We start from the raw sequence: 20,172 nt of genomic DNA on the forward strand, positions 1-20,172 counted from the left end.
ATAGAAAAGTTCCCATTTCAAGCTGTCTCATGTACACTTTTCAAATCTAACATATTGTAATCACAAAACAGAAAATAAAATTATTTTTTCTACCTTTTGTTCTCTGATCAATATTCAAATCTTGTTGGTCCCAGGCTCTTGTTGTCTTGCTTGCCAGGGTCTCCTTTCTCCGTGCTAACCATCCGTCTGCCATCTCTGTTCTCCCCTTCCGTTTCCCTTCCCTCTCCCGGAGATCTGGCATCTTTCCTTTTTTTTGTCTCCATCCACAGATTCACCTTTTCTCAACTCCCCACCACCCCAGGATCCACCATCTCTCCCTTTCTGTTCCCAACTATCCTCCTATCCAGTATCTCTATCCCCCCTCCACACCATCCCCTGTTTCCAAGTTCTCTCCCTTTCTGTTCCTTCCCTCCCTAAATCCCATTATGCACCATCTCTCTCCCACTCCTCTGTTTTTAGACCCATTATTTCTAACCCCCAAAGTCTGGCATATGCACGTATCTTTGAACCCCCCCTTCCCTCTCTCCCTCTGTGTACTTTTACACCAGGACCCCCCTCCCCCGAAGGTCTGTCCCCCCTCAGAAGGGCTACACCCCACCCCTGAAGACCTGCACCCCCCGAAGGACTTTACCTCCCACCCGAAGGTCTGTCCCCCTCTGAACGCCTAAACCCCACCCCTGAAGGCCTGCCCCCTCCCCGAAGGATTGTACCCCCCACCCGAAGGTCTGTCCCCCCCTGAAGGCCTGCACCCACCCCGAAGGCCTGCACCCACCCCGAAGGCCTGCACCCCCGAAGGCCTGTCCCCCCCCCCTTGAAGGCCTGACCCCCCCTTGAAGGCCTGCCTGCTTGTCCCCCCTTGAAGGCCTATCCCCCCTTAAAGGTCTGCCTGTCCCACCCCCTTATAGGCCTGTCCCCCCTTAAAGGTCTGCCTGTCCCACCCCCTTGTAGGCCTGTCCCCCCCTTGAAGGCCTGACCCCCCCTTGAAGGCCTGCCTGCTTGTCCCCCCTTGAAGGCCTGTCCCCCCCTTGAAGGTTGGCACCCCCCCAAAGGCCTGCACCCCCTTGAAGGCCTGTCCCACCCCCTTGTAGGCCTGTCCCCCCCTTGAAGGCCTGCCTGCCTGTCCCCCCCTTGAAGGCCTGTCCCCCCCCTTGAAGGCCTGCACCCCCTTTGAAGGTTGGCACCCCCCCAAAGGCCTGCACCCCCTTGAAGGCCTGTCCCACCCCCTTGTAGGCCTGTCCCCCCCTTGAAGGCCTGCCTGCCTGTCCCCCCCTTGAAGGCCTGCACCCCCTTGAAGGTCTGCACCCCCCCCCGAAGGCCTGCACCCCCCCCGAAGGCCTGTCCCCCCCCTTGAAGGCCTGCCTGCCTGTCCCCCCCTTGAAGGCCTGCACCCCCTTGAAGGTCGGCACCCCCCCTATAGGCATGCACCCCCCCTGAAGGCCTGTCCCCCCTTGAAGGCCTGTCCCCCCCCTTGTAGGCCTGCACCCCCTTGTAGGCCTGTCCCCCCCCCCCTTGTAGGCCTGTCCCCCCCTTGAAGGCCCTGCACCCCCTTGAAGGTCGGCACCCCCCCTGAAGGCATGCCCCCCCCCTGAAGGCCTGTCCCCCCTTGAAGGCCTGTCCCCCCCCCCTTGTAGGCCTGCACCCCCTTGTAGGCCTGTCCCCCCCCTTGTAGGCCTGCACCCTCTTGTAGGCCTGTCCCCCCCCCTTGTAGGCCTGTCCCCCCCTTGAAGGCCTGCCTGCCTGTCCCCCCCTTGAAGGCCTGCACCCCCTTGAAGGTCTGCACCCCCCCCGAAGACCTGCACCCCCCCTTGAAGGCCTGCCTGCCTGCCTGTCACCCCCCTCCCCCTTGAAAGTCTGCCTGCCCGCCCGCCCGCCCCACCCTGAAGGCCTGATGCCCCGACCCACCCCGAAGGACCATTCGCCCCCCTGGCCTCCCCGCACTACCTATGAAGCAGCCGCAGCAGGATCGCGACGTCAGCTATCTTTGCGCTGCTTAGGAGCTGCTTCCTGCGCCGGGCTACCTTAAGCTACTGCCCCCCCCACGCCCGAAGGACCGCTCGCCCCACTGACCTTCCAGCACACCTATGAAGCAGCCCGCAGCAGGATCGCGACGTCAGCAATCCCTCAGCTGCTTGGGCGCTGCTTCCTGCGCCGCGGTCCCGCCCCCTCCTCTGACGTCAGAGGAGGGACGGGACCGCGGCGCAGGAAGCAGCGCCCAAGCAGCTGAGGGATTGCTGACGTTGCGATCCTGCTGCGGGCTGCTTCATAGGTGTGCTGGAAGGTCAGTGGGGCGAGCGGTCCTTCGGGCGTGGGGGGGGACTGAGCGGCAAGGCCGGGAACACCCCCTCAGGGCTGGTACCCGGGGCGGCCCGCCCCCCCCCGCCCCCCCTAGGTACGCCACTGTGTTAACTATATAATATGTATGTATAACCTGTAATCCGTTCTGAGTTCTTTGAGGACAATGGGATAGAAAACAAATTAAATAAATAGTGCCTGTTCTGGATGGTATTCGCCTCTCTCTACTGTCGAACATATGATTAACATGTACAATCTTGGTTTGGTGATATATTCCACTGTTTGTTATGATCCATTATTAATGTTGATATTGGTTATGGGGATAGATGGGGCAAAGTTAGAAGAAGGGAGGAATTTAGTTCAGGGTATGGGAAAACTCATATATGCAAATGAATATGGCTTCTTCAGATGTAATATCTGGGTTTTTTCTCCTCTTGCTGAAAAGTAGATTGAACATGTTTGTTTTACACGTTATTTGCAACAGATGTGGTAATAAAATTCATATTAGGAGAAATGTACACAAAATCAAAACAAAAATAAATTAATCTCTCTTTAATACAAGTTCCGTTACATGAGCACAGGAGTCTGCACGTTAGGTGATTAATCCGTGCTTGTGAACTGTCGCAGAAGGATGTCAGTCACATCTTTCAACTCCCCCTCCTTCACCAGTGGATCATAGTGCCCTGTTCAGTTCTTCCTTCTGCATGCAAACTGAGAAGGTGTGTTCTGATCTACTCTGTTTGTTTGGGTTTTTTTAAAATTATTATTATTTTCAGGTATTTTTCTTATGTTTTGTGAGGCTTTGGTGCAAAGAGGACACCCCATATTTGGTACTACCCTGCCTGGGAGAGGTCACAAGGATGGGCTGCAGTTTTCAGTGCAACTTGTTTTACCCGATGAGTCAACCTACTTTGGGCTTTGCTAAGGCTCGAGGTCCATTCCCCTGGTAACCAGCTCGCCTTTGATTTATTAGAGGCTTGAGTGCAGGTTGTTTGAATCCTGTTGGGTTTCAGGGAGCCAGCTGTATTTTATTCTTCCCCCATTGCACCGTGAGGACCTGTGAGGGTAGAGTCCTTAGTTGATGTCTGTCCAAATGGCAGTCGAAGATCTCCAGTTCTGGATTGATTCCAACAAGGATTTGAGACAGAAAGTCTTCTCCACTCGCTCAGACTAAAGCAAAGCTAACACAGGCATGCATCAGCACAGCTTAGTGAGTACAGCCCATTATTCCCTATAGGGAAAATTGAAGGGATCATAAAAAGTCCTGGAATTATAATAACTTGAAGGGCCTCGCTAAGCCTCAGTTTGAGCCTCTGCAAGAGGCATCCCTTCTGGACTTCATGGTGAAAACAGTATTTCTGGTGGCAATAGTCTCAGCAAGATGGAACCCGGAATTGCAAGTGCTTTCCTAAGGATCACAGAGGCTAGAGTTTCACTACGTACTGTACCTTCCTTTCTGAAGGTACTGAAGGTTGTATCAGCCTTTCATATCAACTAAGAAGTTTGCCTGCTTTTCATCCTACGGGTTCAACTAAGCAAGATAAGTTATTGTAGGGGCTGGATGTGCGAAGGGTTTTACTCCACTAACTGAAAAACCAGTGATTCTCGACTTTCCGACCATTTTTTGTTCTAACCATTTAATCAAGATGAGACAGACCAGCTTCTAAGTCTAATATTGCCAGATGGATTTGCATGGCAGTTTCATTGGTATACATTGGCTGTGGCAAACAGCCATCTATTTCTTTCAAAGCTCATTTCACCAGAAGTGTGGCATCTTCATAGACTGAATTCTGGACAGTTCCACCCAAAGTGATCTGTAGAGCAGCTACTTGGTTTGCTTTCTATCCCTTTACAAGGTTCTACAGAGTTGAGGTTGAGGCTCGAAAGGATTGCCACTTTTGGATCTGCGGTTTTGTGGGCAGGCTCATCTGTCCCACTCTAAACATCTGACACTGCTTTAGTATGTATATCGCTTAACATACAGACTCCTGTGTTTATGTAACAGAATAGACTCTTACCTGGATAATCTTTTTTTTGTTAATATACACAGGAATCTGTACAGCCTGCCTTTTGGATTTTGCAATTCGTATGTTTCTGCCTCGGACAACTCTATATTCCAGAACTGGAGTTCTTCTCCTGTCAGTTGGATGAACATGTATGAATAATTTACTAATAAAGTAATGAGTTTGTTGAGCTTTGGAGTTCCTTATGTGCTAGTGCTTGTACACAGCACTGGTTCATTGATACATCTAGGTTTGTTGAGCTTTGGAGTTCCTTATGTGCTAGTGCTTGTACACAGCACTGGTTCATTGATACATCTAGGTTTGTTGAGCTTTGGAGTTCCTTATGTGCTAGTGCTTGTACACAGCACTGGTTCATTGATACATCTAGGTTTGTTGAGCTTTGGAGTTCCTTATGTGCTAGTGCTTGTACACAGCACTGGTTCATTGATACATCTAGGTTTGTTGAGCTTTGGAGTTCCTTATGTGCTAGTGCTTGTTCATTGTACTGGCAGACTGGTTCATTGATATATCTAGGTTGCCAGTTAATTCTAGTTGTTCTTTTTCTTGAGTTGCAGAGCAGAACAAATGTATGATATCTCTGAGGAAATTCCCTGTACCCCTCCTTCTCTTTTCTTCTGATACATTGGAAATTGATTGCTATGGTAGAAAATGAAGAGGGCACGATGCTCCACTAGTGAAGGAAGAGGAGCTGAACGATGCGATTTGACATCCTTCTGCAATAGTTCACAAGCATAGATTGATCACCTAACGTAGACTCCTGTGTATATTAACAGAAGATTATCCAGGTAAGAACTTAATCTTTCATTTGTCTTGGATATACCTGTGGTGTTTAAGTTAGATTCTGTTGTTTTTGTTAGTTAGCAGCAAGGCAGTTTTTGGATGAAGAAGCTGAGCTTTCCTCAGAAGGAGCTGAAGATGTGTCTTCTGATGAAAGTGGAGATTCATCTAATGAAGAAAATGCTTCAGACTTGGAGTTTCTTGATGATAATACCCAGCTTTCACAGGATTTAAATGGTAAATTAAGAATGTTGTTGTGAGTGCTATATTATGGGAGATCTGTGAACTAAGAGATGTGCTATCCTTCAAGGACCTGAATCACAATACTGTTAAGTGCTTTTGATTTTTATTCTGGTTATAGGTTTTGGTACCTGATATCTATTCTCTATAATGTAATTAATTAAACAAACCCAGTTTTACAAAACCTTAGCATGTTTTTTAGCGCCAGCCACAGCAGAAACAGCTCCGACGCTCATAGGTATTCTATGAGCGTCGGAGCTGTTACCACCGCAGCTGGCATTAAAAACCATTCTACGGTTTGTAAAAGGGGGTAATTAGTTAAACCGTACTACGTATATTGTGGTGTACTGCTCTGTCTTCTAATCTAGACCCGTCAATAAAAACAAACATGTTATGTTCCTTCTGGATTCCATACGCTAGGTGTTCAATCCCATCCTGCAGTCCGGGTATTGCAGAAATTCACAACTTTTCTGATCACATAACTCTACCCCCTTTAGCCTGAGACCTGGTAAACAAATCCAGTTTCACTTTCTGCGAGCAGTCCGCGCAGAAGTCTTTTGCAGTTGCTCTGCTTCTATTTCTTATTTTTTCACTTAAAGTTCATTTCTTGGTGGCTTCAATGCCTTGAGATCCCTTCCCAGTGGTCCCCTGTCGGAGGAAATGACGCAGTCCCATGGTGCCGGACTACAGCTTTACAGAAAAGCTCTGGTGGATCTGTGGAGCCAGCCAGCCTGCTGTGTGTCACCATTTATAGATTTGGGGTCCCTTCCCCTGGGAGTCTGCTGGCCAGTGACCTTGTCACAGGTTTCAAGTGCAGGCTGTATGCGTCTAGAGTGAAACCCACCTGTGTTTCAAGACGCAGGCTTCCTTTCCTTCCCCCAACCACATGGACGAGAATCTGGGGAGACGGAGGTCGGAGGTCATAGTCGGGGTCCGGCTGGCTGGCAGTCCAAAGATCTTCCACTCCGGTCATTTGGAGCTGTTCTGAGGCAGAAAGTCCTTTCTCTCCATTTAGCTGCTGTTAAAATTGCTGACAGGCATGGCACTGCAAAGACTGTGAGTACCTCCATTATTTCCTATGGCTTGAAAAATGATTTAAAAGTCGTTTGTCCGGGTTGTTTTTTTGGGTGGTTGGGGGGTGGGCTTGGTTGTTCTGCACAGTTTTACTTACTTTTTTAGGGTATCATGCTCTGGTTTTCTGATTTGATAGGCCGGGGGTGGGGGTGGATTGGTTTGTGGTATGTTAGAGGTCTCTTCCTATCTTGATTTTAGAAAATTGTTAAATACTCAACTCTTTGATAGGCTGGTACCTTAATGCATTCTGCTTCATTTTTTCAATCAAGTTCCTTATATTTAACTTGATGTATTTTATCTGTTCTATGTATTACTTCTTTCCCTGCCATGCCGGTGTTTTTTGCATTATATTGTAAATGCTTTCTGTCTTTAAGTCCATTATTCTGTCCATTATTCTAATTTGTATTTTATCTGTATCCAGTGTATTAGCTCACCTTGTTGTGAACCGCTTAGAAATTTTTCGGTATGGCGGTATATAAGAATAAAATTATTATTATTATTTATACTATGCAACATATGTATGTATAGTGGGTGGGTGGGGTGGGATTGGATATGCTTATTATTACAATTTGGGGTTTTTCTTTTTCTCTATTTAATGGAGTTACAGTTCTTGTGTTCTTGGGTATGTTTTTGGGGTTTTTTTTGGGGGGGGTTGCGGTTTGTTATGTAATTATTTTCTATTTGGGGGTGGGGTGCAGGGGAATTATGACAAAATTGAGTGACACAAGTTTTTCTTCTATTGGCTTGTTTATTGTTGTTTTTGTATTGTCCTCAATAAAAACTTTTTGAACATGTTGTTTTTCATAGTTTCTGAAGGTAGGGTTCAGGACCCCACCTCCCTAGACCCTAAATCACTATTTTTTTTGACACAAATTTGCGACGATAACCATCTTGGATTTTAAAATCAATCTTTTTTTTCTGCCTCAACCCCTCGGTTTGACTCAAAATTTATTGAGATGGACTCCCCAGCCCCTAATCTACTGAATATGGACATTAATTGTGCCAGATGGGCCAGAGCATTGCAGGTTTCTGCATTTCCTTGTCTGCAACAGCATTTCCAGTTTGCAACTCTGCCCCTTGGGCCTCGCGATGACTCCCGCACTTTTATCAAAGTGCTGCTACTTGAGGTGGCTTTCCGCCTGCAGGGTTCCAAGTCCACCCTTCCTGGGACAGCGGGTGATCTGGGCTCCATCTCATTGGGTATGAAGGTACAGTGGGGATGGTAGTGTCTCTGCCTCAGGTGTTGGTGAGTTCAGGAAGAGACACTTAACGTCCTCCCAGTCCTTAGAGTTTCTGGGGCTTCTCTTCATCTCCTATGAGTTCCTTCTCAGGGACAGTGGACAGAACTTTCATCAATGGATCAGAATTCTCTTGGACTGTCCGATTCTGCTTTGGTCTGCAGGTTCTGCGGTCTTGTGCAGCCTTCTTGGAGGCAGTCCCCTGGGCTGATGCGCTCTTGACTGGAGTCCCTCCTGTCTTGGTGATCTCCATTGAGTGTCCCCCTTCAGATGCCAATCCCCTGGTCGGAGCCAACTAGCAGCAATTTGAGCTGGTGGCTTCTGGGGGTGGCTCTTGGCCAGGGCTGGCTTCTTCGGTTTTCCGAGTAGATAATTCTTATGACTGATACCAGCCTGTTGGGTTGCAGGCTCCCAGCAGGGATCGCTCCACTCAGGGTCAGTGGACTCCTGGTCTGCAGCGTTGGTTGACCAATCATCTGGAGCTTTGGCTGAAAGACCAGTGGTGTAAGTTTCTTTGACGCCACTTTGGTGGCATATATACATCACGAGGGAGCTCTAGTGTTCTCTTGCTTGGGCCAGATAGATTGGGAGCATTCCACTGGGTGGAAGCGCATCTTCTGTCTTTTTCAGCAGCCCATGAGGCCAGAGTCGACAATGTTTCAGCAGTCTTCCTTGGCTGATGTTTCCTGGTCTCAGGAGCATGATCCCCCTCGCAGGAAGCGTTCTGTTTGATTTTACAAGAGCTGGGGTTTGCCCCAGAGGATCTTGTTGACTTCGGCAGAGATCTCGAAGTCAGGGCACCTTTTCAGTCACTGACCAATGGGGAAGCTAGGGCTGGATGCCTTGGATTGGCCCTGGCTGGCTGGCTGACGAGTGCCTGTATGATGTTCCCTCCGTGGCCTCTGGTTGGTTGGGTCATCCGCTGGACAGCGACGCATCCTGGCCTGGTGTCTCTAGTAGCTCCAGATTGACCACGCCGCCTGTGGTATGTGGTTCTCATATGTCAACAGGATTAGAAGCTCCAACTCTCTTTTCATCGATATCTTCTCAGTCAGGGACTGGTGTCCATGGAGAACCCACGACGTTTTGGTCTTATGACATGGCTCTTGAGCGCTCAGCTTTGATGCGTGGTTATTTGGAGGTAGTTATCTTGACTTCTTTGCGCTTGAACGAACCCCCTCCTATGGCTTCTTCTGTCAAAGCTTGGAAGGCTTTCCTATATTGGGGCTCTAAGAATTAGGTGGAGCCTGAGAAGGCTTCCAATTCGGTAGTCCTGTTTTTTCTTCAGGAGGGTTTAGACAAAATTCTGGCAGTGGCCTCCCTGAAAGTTCTGGTTGTAGACTTTTTGTGTTTTTGAGCACGCAGAGGAACTAGTTAGCTTACTCATACTAGCTTCTTACGCTTACTAGCTACTCTTTCAGATGTGTCCAGGTGTATTTGGGGGGGGGGGGGGGGGGCTTTATTTGCGTCTTCCTTTCCCTTCATGGAATCTTACCATCGTTTTGCAGGGCCTTGGTGGTAAGGCCTTTTTGCGGCCATAGGATGAATTTCTTCTGGACCTATGGATAGACGGTTTTTTCTGATTACCATTGTCTCTGCATAGTGTATTTTGGAGCTTTATGCTCTTTCGTGCAGAGAACCCTTTCTCCATATTACAGATGCAGATATTTTTCCTCCATACTGTACCTTCCTTCTTGCCGGTAGTGGTCTCATTCTTTCATGTCAACCAGGAGGTTACGTTGCCTGCTTTTCATCCAACAGGTTCAGAGCGCAAAGATCAGATCTTATGCAAATTGGATGTCTTGCTCCATTATTTAGAGAGGACTAATGAGTTCAGGCTGTCTTATTTCCTTTTTGTTCTAACTGCTGCATCTCGCCGTGGTAGGCCCGTGTCCAAGTTCTTGATCGCTTGATGAATTTGAATAGCCATTTCCGTGACTTAATTGCCCGCGACATTTAGCAGCCGATTTCACTTAAAGCACTTTTGACAAGAAGTGTGGCTGCGTTGTGGGCGGAATCTCGCGCGATTCATTCTGATGAATTTTGCTGGGTAGCTACTTGGTCCTCTCTAAATACTTTTACTCGATTTTACCGAGTGGTTGTGGTGGCGCATTCTAATGCCATTTTTCGGAACCTCGGGTTTGAGGGCAGGCTCTTCTGTCCCTCCCTATCTAAACATGGCTTTGGTATGTCACCTAGCATATGGAATCCAGAAGGGATGTAACAGAATGGAAGATTAGGTTTATCCCTTCGATGAACTTTCTGTTAGTTCCTGGAGGGATTCCATATTACCTGCCCTCTCTGTATTCAGTCAGTTGTTTGGAGTATCCTTCTCCTTTCTGCCTCGGTTACTCTCATTACAGGCTTGAAGATTTTCCAGCCAGTTGCCAGATCCTAAGGGGAGTTTCTGTAAGTATACACATTACCGAAGGCCTTTCTTGGGGTGCTTGCTTCCCACAGCAGGTTAGTGCTACATTGTTCCTTAATGTTTTTTTGAGTTGCCTTTGTGCCTCTTATCACTTGTTAATATTTTACAGAGCAAACCAGTAAATGAATTACTTCTGTTGATGGGGATTCTCCCCTGTACCCCTTGTTCATGGATTTGTTCAGGTATGTTGCTTGGCTTTGGAACTTAGCTTGAGAGCTGGTAAACAAATTCAGTTAAGGGGGGGGGGGGGTGGAGCATGTGCTCAGAAAAGTTGTGGATTTCTGCAGTACCCAGACTGTGAGTTGGGATTGAACACCTAGCGTATGGAAACCTCTAGGGACTAACAGAAGATTATTGAAGGAATAAACCTAATCTTCAATTTCTCTCCTTAACTTGCTAATTTTTCCTACCTTATTTCCCGAACTATGGACAAGCCCTGCAAGATTTATTTTCCATTGTCAGTCCTAGGTAAGAAAGAGGCTTTAAGTCTTACAGCTGTTTTAATGTGCAGTTAGAGATTACATTGAAGAAAGTGCTATATTTGTTGAGAATATTTGGTTGTAAAGGAGAAAAGTTAGATTCCAGTAGAATTTGGTTGTATCGATGTCTCATTGCTTGCTCTCCCCTCCTCCCCTACAGAGCAGTTTGATAGGGAACTTGGCTGACTCACTGAGACTTATGTTACCATGCATCCTCCCCACACCTTACCTACCCCTTTGCTACTCATTGAAAGACAACCTAATAATCAAGAATATCCATTCCAACCAATCAAGAGGGCTTTTATTCGGTGTAGTCATTATGGTGGTTTAGTTCCAAGGCACACCATCTGGAGACTTAAAGGTTTGCCCCATCTGTTTTCAGTTTGCTAGTATTAAAGAGGAGCTCAGTAAATTTAGGCAAGAATTGGATGCGATTAAAGCAACTTCTATTACTACCCAGAATCATACCAATTTACCATCAGTGCCTTGAAGAATAAAACAACACAGGAATAGAAGGGTCACAGTAGGCTCAGGTAGACATGTGGCACAGAAACATCCACCCTCACAATTGTTGCCCCCTACAGAATTCCTTGGCACCAGAAAAAAAGAATGAGGTGGAACTAGAGCTAGTGAAGGTAACTCAAAAGGAAAAACACCCCAAAAGCACAAATAAAACAGCCCAAACCAGAAAAGAAACTAAGAGTTCTAACACTGATGATGTTATCCACATGGGGACAAAGGTATTGGCTCAAACAACGGCTCAAACAACGGGGACAAAGATATTGGCTAAAACAGGACAAATAAAACACGAAATAACAGGAAAAAATGTCCCTTAAAGTAGAAAAATTTTGTATGTCCTTTCCTTTAGATTGTGTTTGCCATAGTTATTTAATAATGACATGTGAGCAGAATACTTGATCTGGGGAAGAAGCAGGAGTACATATTTCTTAATTTAAAAACTTAAATTGTAGGAATATGTTAGGAGTAATTCCTGGTATTTATTTATTTTTCTTCAGATTCAGAGATGTATGGCATTTATCAGAAATCTGTACAACATGTAACCACTGGGAACCAGTTTAAAATGGTACATAAGGAAAATGACATGAACATTTTCTCACAGGTAGAAAGTGGATTTCTTCATTTCTATTTATCATTGTAGATATGAATTTTGTAAATAAATACAAGTAAATTGACTATTCTGTTTAAGCCTAAATTTGGCAAGTATTTTTAAGTCTTTATTGCAGCTTTAAGTTTTAAAATGTAGGTTTACAGTATAGATGCTAACAATATCATATCAGGTCAGTGTTTTTATAATTAGGGCTCTTAAGTTTTAACCAATGAACACTGATAAAACACCCCATTGCAAAAATAATTAAAACAGATGTATGTTGGATACATACCAGGAAAACACACTACTTCCATTAGTACTTTCTCAAGCTTATCCTTAGTATAGGTACAAGATCCTTTATCTGAAAACTGAAATTTGATGTAAACCAGAAGTAGTCAATTTTCCCAAAGTGACACATGCTGAAACCAATGCAGGTGCATGTGTTTTTCCTGTTCACTCTGTAATTCAGGTCATAGGACTGGAAAATGGCAAGTAGAGTTGCAGATTACACTCAGAGCAGTGAAGCAGAAAAGGAAGTGTTTATCTTTGTCAATAGCACAGAAAGTTGAGTTATTGAAGAATCATGATCATGGTGTGTCTGTATAGTGGCTGACTGAAGAATATGGTGTGGGAACAACAACCATATATGACTTAAAGAAACAGAAAGATAAGTTGTGGAAGTTTTAAAATGAGTGATGACCAGAAATTAATAAAAACAAAAATATTGCTTAGGGTGAAAAATTTAAGATTTAGATAATGTACTGATTGAATGGGTTCGGCAAAGAAGATGTGTATACATGCCATTGACTGGTTTGATGGGAATGAAGCAAGATAAAAAATACCATCAAGAGCTGAACATTGAGTGTGAATATTCAGAAGGTTGGATGCAGAAATTTAAAATGCTCCATGGTGGTAAATTTCTCAAAATCTGTGGTGAAAAAACTGTTGATTATGAGGCAGCTGAAAATCACATTGATGAATTTGGTAAGAGAATAGCTAATGGAAACTTTTGTCCTGAACAAATTTACAATGCTGATGAAACAGCTCTCTACTGGTGCTATGTTCCTAGAAAAACACTGACAGCAGCTGATGAACAAGCACCATCTGGTTTTAAGGACACAAAGAACAGGGTAAACTATTCTTGCATGTACCAATGCTGCAGACACACACAAATTAAAGTTGGCAGTGATTGGGGAAAAAAACAACATCCCTGATGTTTCAAGGGTGTACATCAAGCATGTCAAACTCAAAGGCTGACACGGGCCAAATAAACAAGGCTTAAGTTTGTGGGCCTGCAAAAAAGCAAAAACATAATTTTTCGTAGAAACTTAGGTTTATTTCAAAAAGTTTTTTTTCCGGCCATTGAAGGAGCTCCATCTTTAGCTACAGAAGTTAGTTTTGACAGAGGTAAATTGTATTTTTGCAAAAGTTCATAAACACAATTTAATATATCATGTTCCGTTGTAGTACCACGCATCAGTAACTTACCAGAGACAGATAATTGCTCAAATTAATAAGTGTAACATAAATAAACATATACTCATATTTTTATTATAATCCAAAGGCAAAATATTTCCTGTTAGGCGCACCAAGCAAGTCAATACAGGACTAATGACGTGGTAGGTATTATCGTCTGATTCACTGCTAGTATTAGTGAGGGGGAAATGGTGCATTATGACTAGAGGCGTTAACTTGTCTCGGGTACCAAAGGCGTCCGCATCGAAGTACGTAATAAGAATAAGCAACTGGTTATACTCGTATGTTGTATCGTTGTTTTCGACTGGCTTAGATAGGTAACTGCTCGGCGCTGATGGATTGTGTGAGAAATTTTGCGACTCTGGTTATGACTTATTGGATTGCAAATTGGCATCAAAGTTCTTCTCTTATTCAGCTGGCTATCTTTCTTGTTTGATGAATAATGGAACTTTTCCATCTAATGGCGGACATATTTTGATTACACCAATAGTTTAGTTAAAAATCAAAAAGATTCAATATCACTAGTCAATAATTATAGCCCTAGTCTTTAAGCCCGTTACATTAACGGGTGCTAGAAAGCAGCCTCCTTTCCCTCTCCCCCTCCAGTTCCTCCCTGTCTCTCCGTAGCCCCCCTTCTGTCTTCCCCCCTAAGCAAAATGATCTGCCTCCCAGCACACCCCTCCCCCCGAAGCAGCTCCCTTTCCCTCTACCCCTCCAATTCCTCCCTGACAGTGTCTTCGTGGTCCCCCTTCTGTCTCCCCTCCCAAGCAAAGCTGTCTGCCTCCCAGCACACCCCTCCCCCCAAAGCAGACCCCTTTCCCTCTACCCCTCCAATTCCTCCCTTACTGTCTCTCTGTGGCCTCCCATTTTTTCTCCCCCCAAAGCAAAGCTATCTACCTCCCAGCACACCTCTCCCCCAAAGCAGACCCCTTTCCCTCTGGCCCTCCAGTTCCTCCCTGACTGTGTCTCTGTGGCCCCCCTTCTGTCTCCCCCCCAAGCAAAGCTGTCTGCCTCCAAGCACACCCCTCCCCCAAAGCAGGCCCCTTTCCCTCTCCCGCTCCAGTTCCTCCCTGTCTCTCTGTGGTCCCCCTTCTGTCTCCCCCCCCAAGCAAAGCTGTCTGCCTCCAAGCACAGCCCTTCCCCAAAGCAGGCCCCTTTCCCTCTCCAGCTCCAGTTCCTCCCTGTCTCTCCGTGGCCCCCCTTCTGTCTCCCCCCCAAGCAAAGCTGTGTGCCTCCAAGCACACCCTTACCCCAAAGCAGGCCCCTTTCCCTCTTCCTCTTCCTTCTTCCCAGTTCCTCCCTGTCTCTTCATGGCCCACACGATTTTCTCTTCTCGCGGTCTGGCCAGCTCCCCTAGTCCCTTGCCGCCGCCGCAACCCCCTTCCCTTCCCGCGGTCGACAAACCTCTTGCCTCCAGCAGCCGCCGCAGCACTGTAAACACGCTGCTTCGCGGCCTCTACTGCCCCGATTTGCTCTTCCGTGTCCCTGATGACGTCATCAGAGAAACGGAAGAGCAAATGAAGGCAGTAGAGGCCGCGAAGCAGCGTGTTTACAGTGCTTCGGCGGCTGCTGGAGGCAAGAGTTTTGTCGACCGCGGGAAGGGAAGGGGGTGGCGGCGGCGGCGGCGGCAAAGGACTAAGGTAGCCGGCCAGACCGCAAGAAGGGTGGGCTGAGAGGAACCCGGGACCGTGGCAGAGGCTCGTTGCACAGTGTAAATACAGTTGCTCAGTGTGAGGCTTCCTTCGCTCTTCTGGGTCTGCATTCCGACTCCTCAACGTGCCAGCCTGAGCCGGCATAGGCGGTTGAGGGGGGAAGGTTGTGGTCGGAGTTGCTAGGCTGCAGCAGATGTGTGAGTTGCGAGTGTGGGGCCTGCAGCGGCACGAGGTGGAGACGGAGAGCAGGCTGTGTTGACGTTGTAGGCGCACATGCGCACTTGTATTTTCGCGACGGGACCAGGGAACACGTTTTTTTAGTGCGCATGCGCGGCCTATCATTTTATTATATTAGATAGCGTCAATCCCATTTGTCATCAAAATTCTAGAGGGCTTGGTTCATTCTCAATTATTGAATTACTTAGAATCTCACTCACTTTTGCATGATACCCATTTGGGCTTTTGGCCTTTATTTAGCACCAAAACAGTGATAACTGCAATCTTGGATCATGTTCATGACCTGCTTAGTAAGGGTTCTAATGCGCTGATCATGCAATTTGATCTGAGCAGCGCCTTTGATTTAGTGGATCACATTAAACTTCTGAATTGTTAGGATTCTATTGGGATACATGAAAAAGTGTACAATTGGTTTGAAGGCTTTTTGTCAACTCGTTTGTATCAGATTAGAGTCAATGACAAATTTTCTGGAAAGTGGAGGAGTCCATGCAGAGTGTCGCAGGACTTCCCACTTTCCCCTTTGTTATTTAATGCTTATTTGTCTTCTCTGGGTTCAAATCAGCTTCCTTGGGACTAAAAATATTTAGCTATGGAGACGACATTACTGTTATCTTGACATTCACCCTTTCTATTTCTTTCATCAGATATATTTAAGATCGTTGAAACATGAATGTTAGCATTTAGGCTGAAATTGAACCCAGAGAATACAACATTTTTTTGTTGTATTCTCAGGTCAGAATTTTACAGAAACATCTTTTGTGTTAAATATCACTACTTATCTTATACAACCTACCATTAAAATCTTGGGTGTTATTCTAGACCAATGGTTCCCAAACCTGTCCTGGGGGACCCCCAGCCAGTCAGGTTTTCAAGATATCCCTAATGAATATGCATGAGAGAGATTTGCATACCTGTCACTTCCATTATATGCAAATCTCTCTCATGCATATTCATTAGGGATATCTTGAAAACCTGACTGGCTGGGGGGTCCCCCAGGACAGGTTTGGGAACCACTGTTCTAGACCAACATATGACTATGCAGGATCAGGTAAATGCTTTGGTACGGAATGTCTTCTATACTCTGTGGAAATTGCGTAGTATAAGATCTTATTTCAAACTGTTGGTTCAGTCGTTGGTGTTGAGCCAACTGTACTATTGCAATAAAGTATATTTGGCAGGTCCTCAAAAGAATCTATCTAGGCTGTGCATAGTCCAGAATGCAGCGGTTCACCTGATCTATGGATTGAAAAAGTTTCATCATGCGAGTCCTTACTATTGAGAATTGCACTGGCTACCTGTGGAGGCTTGAATTAAATTTAAATTCAGTTGCCTTTGTTACAAAGTCCTCTTCGGCAGGTGCCCACTTATCTTAATTATTTTCCTTTACTCAATCCAAGCATTCAAGCAGTTCACACAGCCTTTTTATTTTTCCATCTGTCAAAGGCTGTCGTTACAAAATACCACTAATCTTTGCTTTCTTATCGCCTTTGTTGTTTAGTTCCATGTCTTACAATCATTTTCAAAAGCAACCGAAGACACATTTGTTTACAAATAATCAATTTTCTTTAGATTGTATTTGTTAAATTTTGTAAACTGCATCGAACTTATTGGTTATGTGGTATAGAAATGGCTTGTTCTGTTCTAGTGTACTTTCAAGGTGAAAATCAATGTAAATTAAACCTTCACCAAAACAATTTTTTATATATAATTTTTATATAATCTTTTTTTGTTCAAGTGTCCTCAGTGTGAAAGCAAAAGCTAGTAAAACAGAGAGTTCAATTGCTTTACTTTTGCAACGGCATATCAGCTGTATGCTATACACCATCATAGGACCACCAATGTGTGTGTGTTTTGGTTTTTTTTAAAATGGTGAGTTAAATCAATCAATAAATAAACAGTGCTAGTCATATATCCCTTGAAGCGCACTTTATTTAAATAATCATTGAAAGCTCAAGTCCAGTGACAACAAAGAAAAAGAAGACCCAATAATCCACAGTAAAAACAATCCACCGATTAAAAACAAAAAACTGTGGATACAGATGTTCTGGAATTGATTTATTGTACGCTGTCATATAAAACCATAAAAATACAATGATAAAAATCCAAACGGACCCTACACGGTCCGTGTTTCGGAAAACACACCTTCTTCAGGGGGTCCAATGGTTTGCAAATGCACATGTAAAGAATTGGACTAAAAACAGTCTATGATCTTTAAAACGTGTGAGCAAAGAACATTGTAGACAAGCTAAAGTAGCATTAACCAGTGGCGTTTGTAGGTCAATATGATCGGCTAATTAAGCCATGCAATAGTGTTCATTTTTTATGGCAGGCTCAGTCTAACAGAGGTCAGTTTTGGGAGTGACCCCTTCATCAGGAACCCCCAAAATTTCCAAGTCAAGCCATAAGCGACTGTGAACTCTATTAGTTGGTGGTAACAAGAGCTCCCGGAATGATTAGAGAAGAACTTTGTTGTCAATTGTGATTTAGAGTGTTCTTCAGCTGGGTTGTATTGAATTGATCAGTTTACCTATTATTATGGGATTGTGAAAGCAGTGTATTAATTTTTTAAATTAAAGTTACTCACCCAGTGGCAGCAGGAGAAGGAGAACGGCTTGTTTTATTTTTGTGACCCGGAAGCCTTGCTTCTCTTTTGGACTCCAGGTCAGTGCCGTGTTCTGAGGCTTTTGGGTTTTATTTATTTATTTTTTTCAGGGGCAGCTGAGGCACAGGCAATACCCTCCGGCGGTAACGGCCTTTGAATTTATTGAAGCTGGCCACCAGCGGTAGAGGGGGCAGGGCCCAACTCCTAGCAGTGACAGAATTGTTATGAATGCCAGCCGGGAGGGAAGAGAGGAGCCTGTTTGTGCATGCACTGCACAGAAGACTGGCGACGGCGTGCTGAAGATGGAGAAAGTCCGGAAGGGCTGAAGGGAGGCTCCGGAGGCTATTGTGGACCTGGCAATAGAGCTAGGCCGCAAAGATATTTGTTGTGGGCCGCGAGTTTGACATACTTGGTGTACATCATCTACTTGTGGATTATTATGCTATCAAGAAAGCATGGGTGACCAGAGAAGCATTTAGTGATTGGTTCAATAATCCCTTGGTGCCAGCATCAATAGCTCATTGTAGAGAAGCTGAACTGGAAGAGAGATGTGAAGTTTTACTTGTTATAGACAACTGCTTTATATACATCCACCTCAAGAACTTCTTGTGAAAAATGTTCTGCCATTTACCTCCCACCCAGTGCAACATCCTTACTACAACCTTGTGACCAAGGAATTTTGTTTCATGAAGACCAAGTATAAAGACTTTTTTTTTAAAATTACATGCTTTATGCAATTAACAGAGGCATAAAAATTCAAGACTTTCTCAAGGAATTCAGTCTTAAGGATGCCATTTATGCACTCATCAACCCCCCGGAAAGATGAAACTAAATCAGCATTAAAAAACGATTGGCATAAACTTTGACCATCCACTATGTTTGATGAAAATGAATGTGTAAAGGAAGACTTTCAAGGTTTCCAAGTCAGTAATGAAACGCTGATATCAAACCTCATTCCTTGTGGCAGAAGTCTGAAAATGTTAAGTTAGAGGCAGCTGATATTAATTAAGTGCTGAATATTGATTAAGATGCACCTGTTGTGCATTCCTTCAGAGATGATGAGATTTTGAAATGGATCAAGGAGTATGAGGACGGAGTAGAGGCTTTTTGATTTGACCAGAAGTAGATCACTGGAAACTCTAGCAAGGGCACTTTTCATAGAACGAAGATGGCGAAAGCCCGATTGAAGTGGGTTGAGGTTTCAGCTTTCCCTCCCCCTTTCAACACAATACACTTCTTGTCCATTATGCTAACACGTAATGCACATTAACGCTATTTACTGCAGGGTCATTTTACTGCTAGACTAAATTGCATCAGCATACACTGTTAATAAATGATCCCTAAAATGATAACTTTAAAATATTGATAGCCAAATTTTTATACATGCAGAATATATTTTTCCTATTATCTTCAGTATTCTTATTACTTTTAACTGGAGAATTACATTGGAGCTGAAAATTCTCCTCTTTGTTAGGTTTTGTTTTGTGCAGCATATTTCCAAGTCACAGTGAGTAAGACTGTTACATCCTATGGGGAATTTTTTTTTTTTTTTTTTTTGGTGGGGGCTTTAAAACCTGTTTTTATTAGGTTTCTGCTGTTTCCCTTATTTTCCCTACATTTAAAATCCTAAACTGGCAGGGATGGAGTCCTCAGTCTCTTTTACCCCTGATTCATGCCAGGTCTGCACTGGATAGACATCCTTGCCCCAAGTACCATGCAGTTCTGTTACAGCTTATCGCTGACAGTCTGCAGGAGTTAAATTTGGATTCCTAGGAGGTTCCCTCTGCTCCCTGCTCTATAGTGATCAGAGTGAGAGCCCAATCTTCATTTACCTGGCATCCTGATATCAATGTATTGGTCACAGAGCATTGGGATGCTCCTGAAGGGTCCCTTAAAGTAGCCAAGAAAATGGCTTGGCTATATCCGATGGCACAGGAGTGTCGGCACCTTTTCGTTCAATACAAGGTAGATTCTTTGGTAGCGCAGGTAACCAAGTGCACATTCCTACTAAGTGAGGGGGGCATGGTATTAAAGGATATGCAGGATCACAGAGTGGATGTGATTCTTAAAAGACAATTCATAATGCTTGCCTTGGGAATTAAAGTGGTTGCAGCAGCTTCCTTTGTGACACACGCCTATCATACCTGGTTGCGGAGATTTGAGTTGGTAGAGAGCAAACCTTTACCCCAGCTTCTATTAGCTAGAGTGGATTATGTAGCTGATGCTCTCTATAACATCATCAGAGTCATGAGCAAAGTTTTGGCTTTTTAGATCCCAACCCGCAGAATGCTTTGGATCAGGCAATGGATAGTAGTGCTGCCCGATTCAGGAAAAAAAATTTCTATTCGATTCAGCCTATTGAATTGGTTTTTCGATTCGATTCAATTTTCCTGCCCAATTGGGTGTTTTTTTTCAAACATCCTAGTGGGTTTATTTTATAGCTTCTTCACCCCCTTTGGCTTCTCCTAACCACACTGGCGCTGTGGTGTAAACAAAATAAGGAAACAAAAAGGACTTTTCATCTCCCTGTTAAATCCTAGCTCAC

At 44.8% G+C, this 20,172-nt stretch overlaps 1 protein-coding gene across 3 annotated transcripts in view; it reads left to right on the plus strand.

Annotated features, from left to right (window-relative positions):
* The window catches only part of FANCM (FA complementation group M), a 137,024-nt gene that overhangs the window by 92,651 nt on the left and 24,201 nt on the right, over positions 1-20,172 (plus strand). For all 3 annotated transcript variants that reach the window (XM_033951616.1, XM_033951615.1, XM_033951618.1), the window contains 2 exons: positions 5,174-5,330; positions 11,569-11,672. In XM_033951616.1, the coding sequence (XP_033807507.1) occupies positions 5,174-5,330; positions 11,569-11,672 (261 nt within the window). The remainder of the gene's footprint in view (positions 1-5,173; positions 5,331-11,568; positions 11,673-20,172) is intronic.

Source organism: Geotrypetes seraphini, chromosome 7 (assembly GCF_902459505.1).
Source record: "Geotrypetes seraphini chromosome 7, aGeoSer1.1, whole genome shotgun sequence".
Taxonomy (NCBI): Eukaryota; Metazoa; Chordata; class Amphibia; order Gymnophiona; family Dermophiidae; genus Geotrypetes; species Geotrypetes seraphini.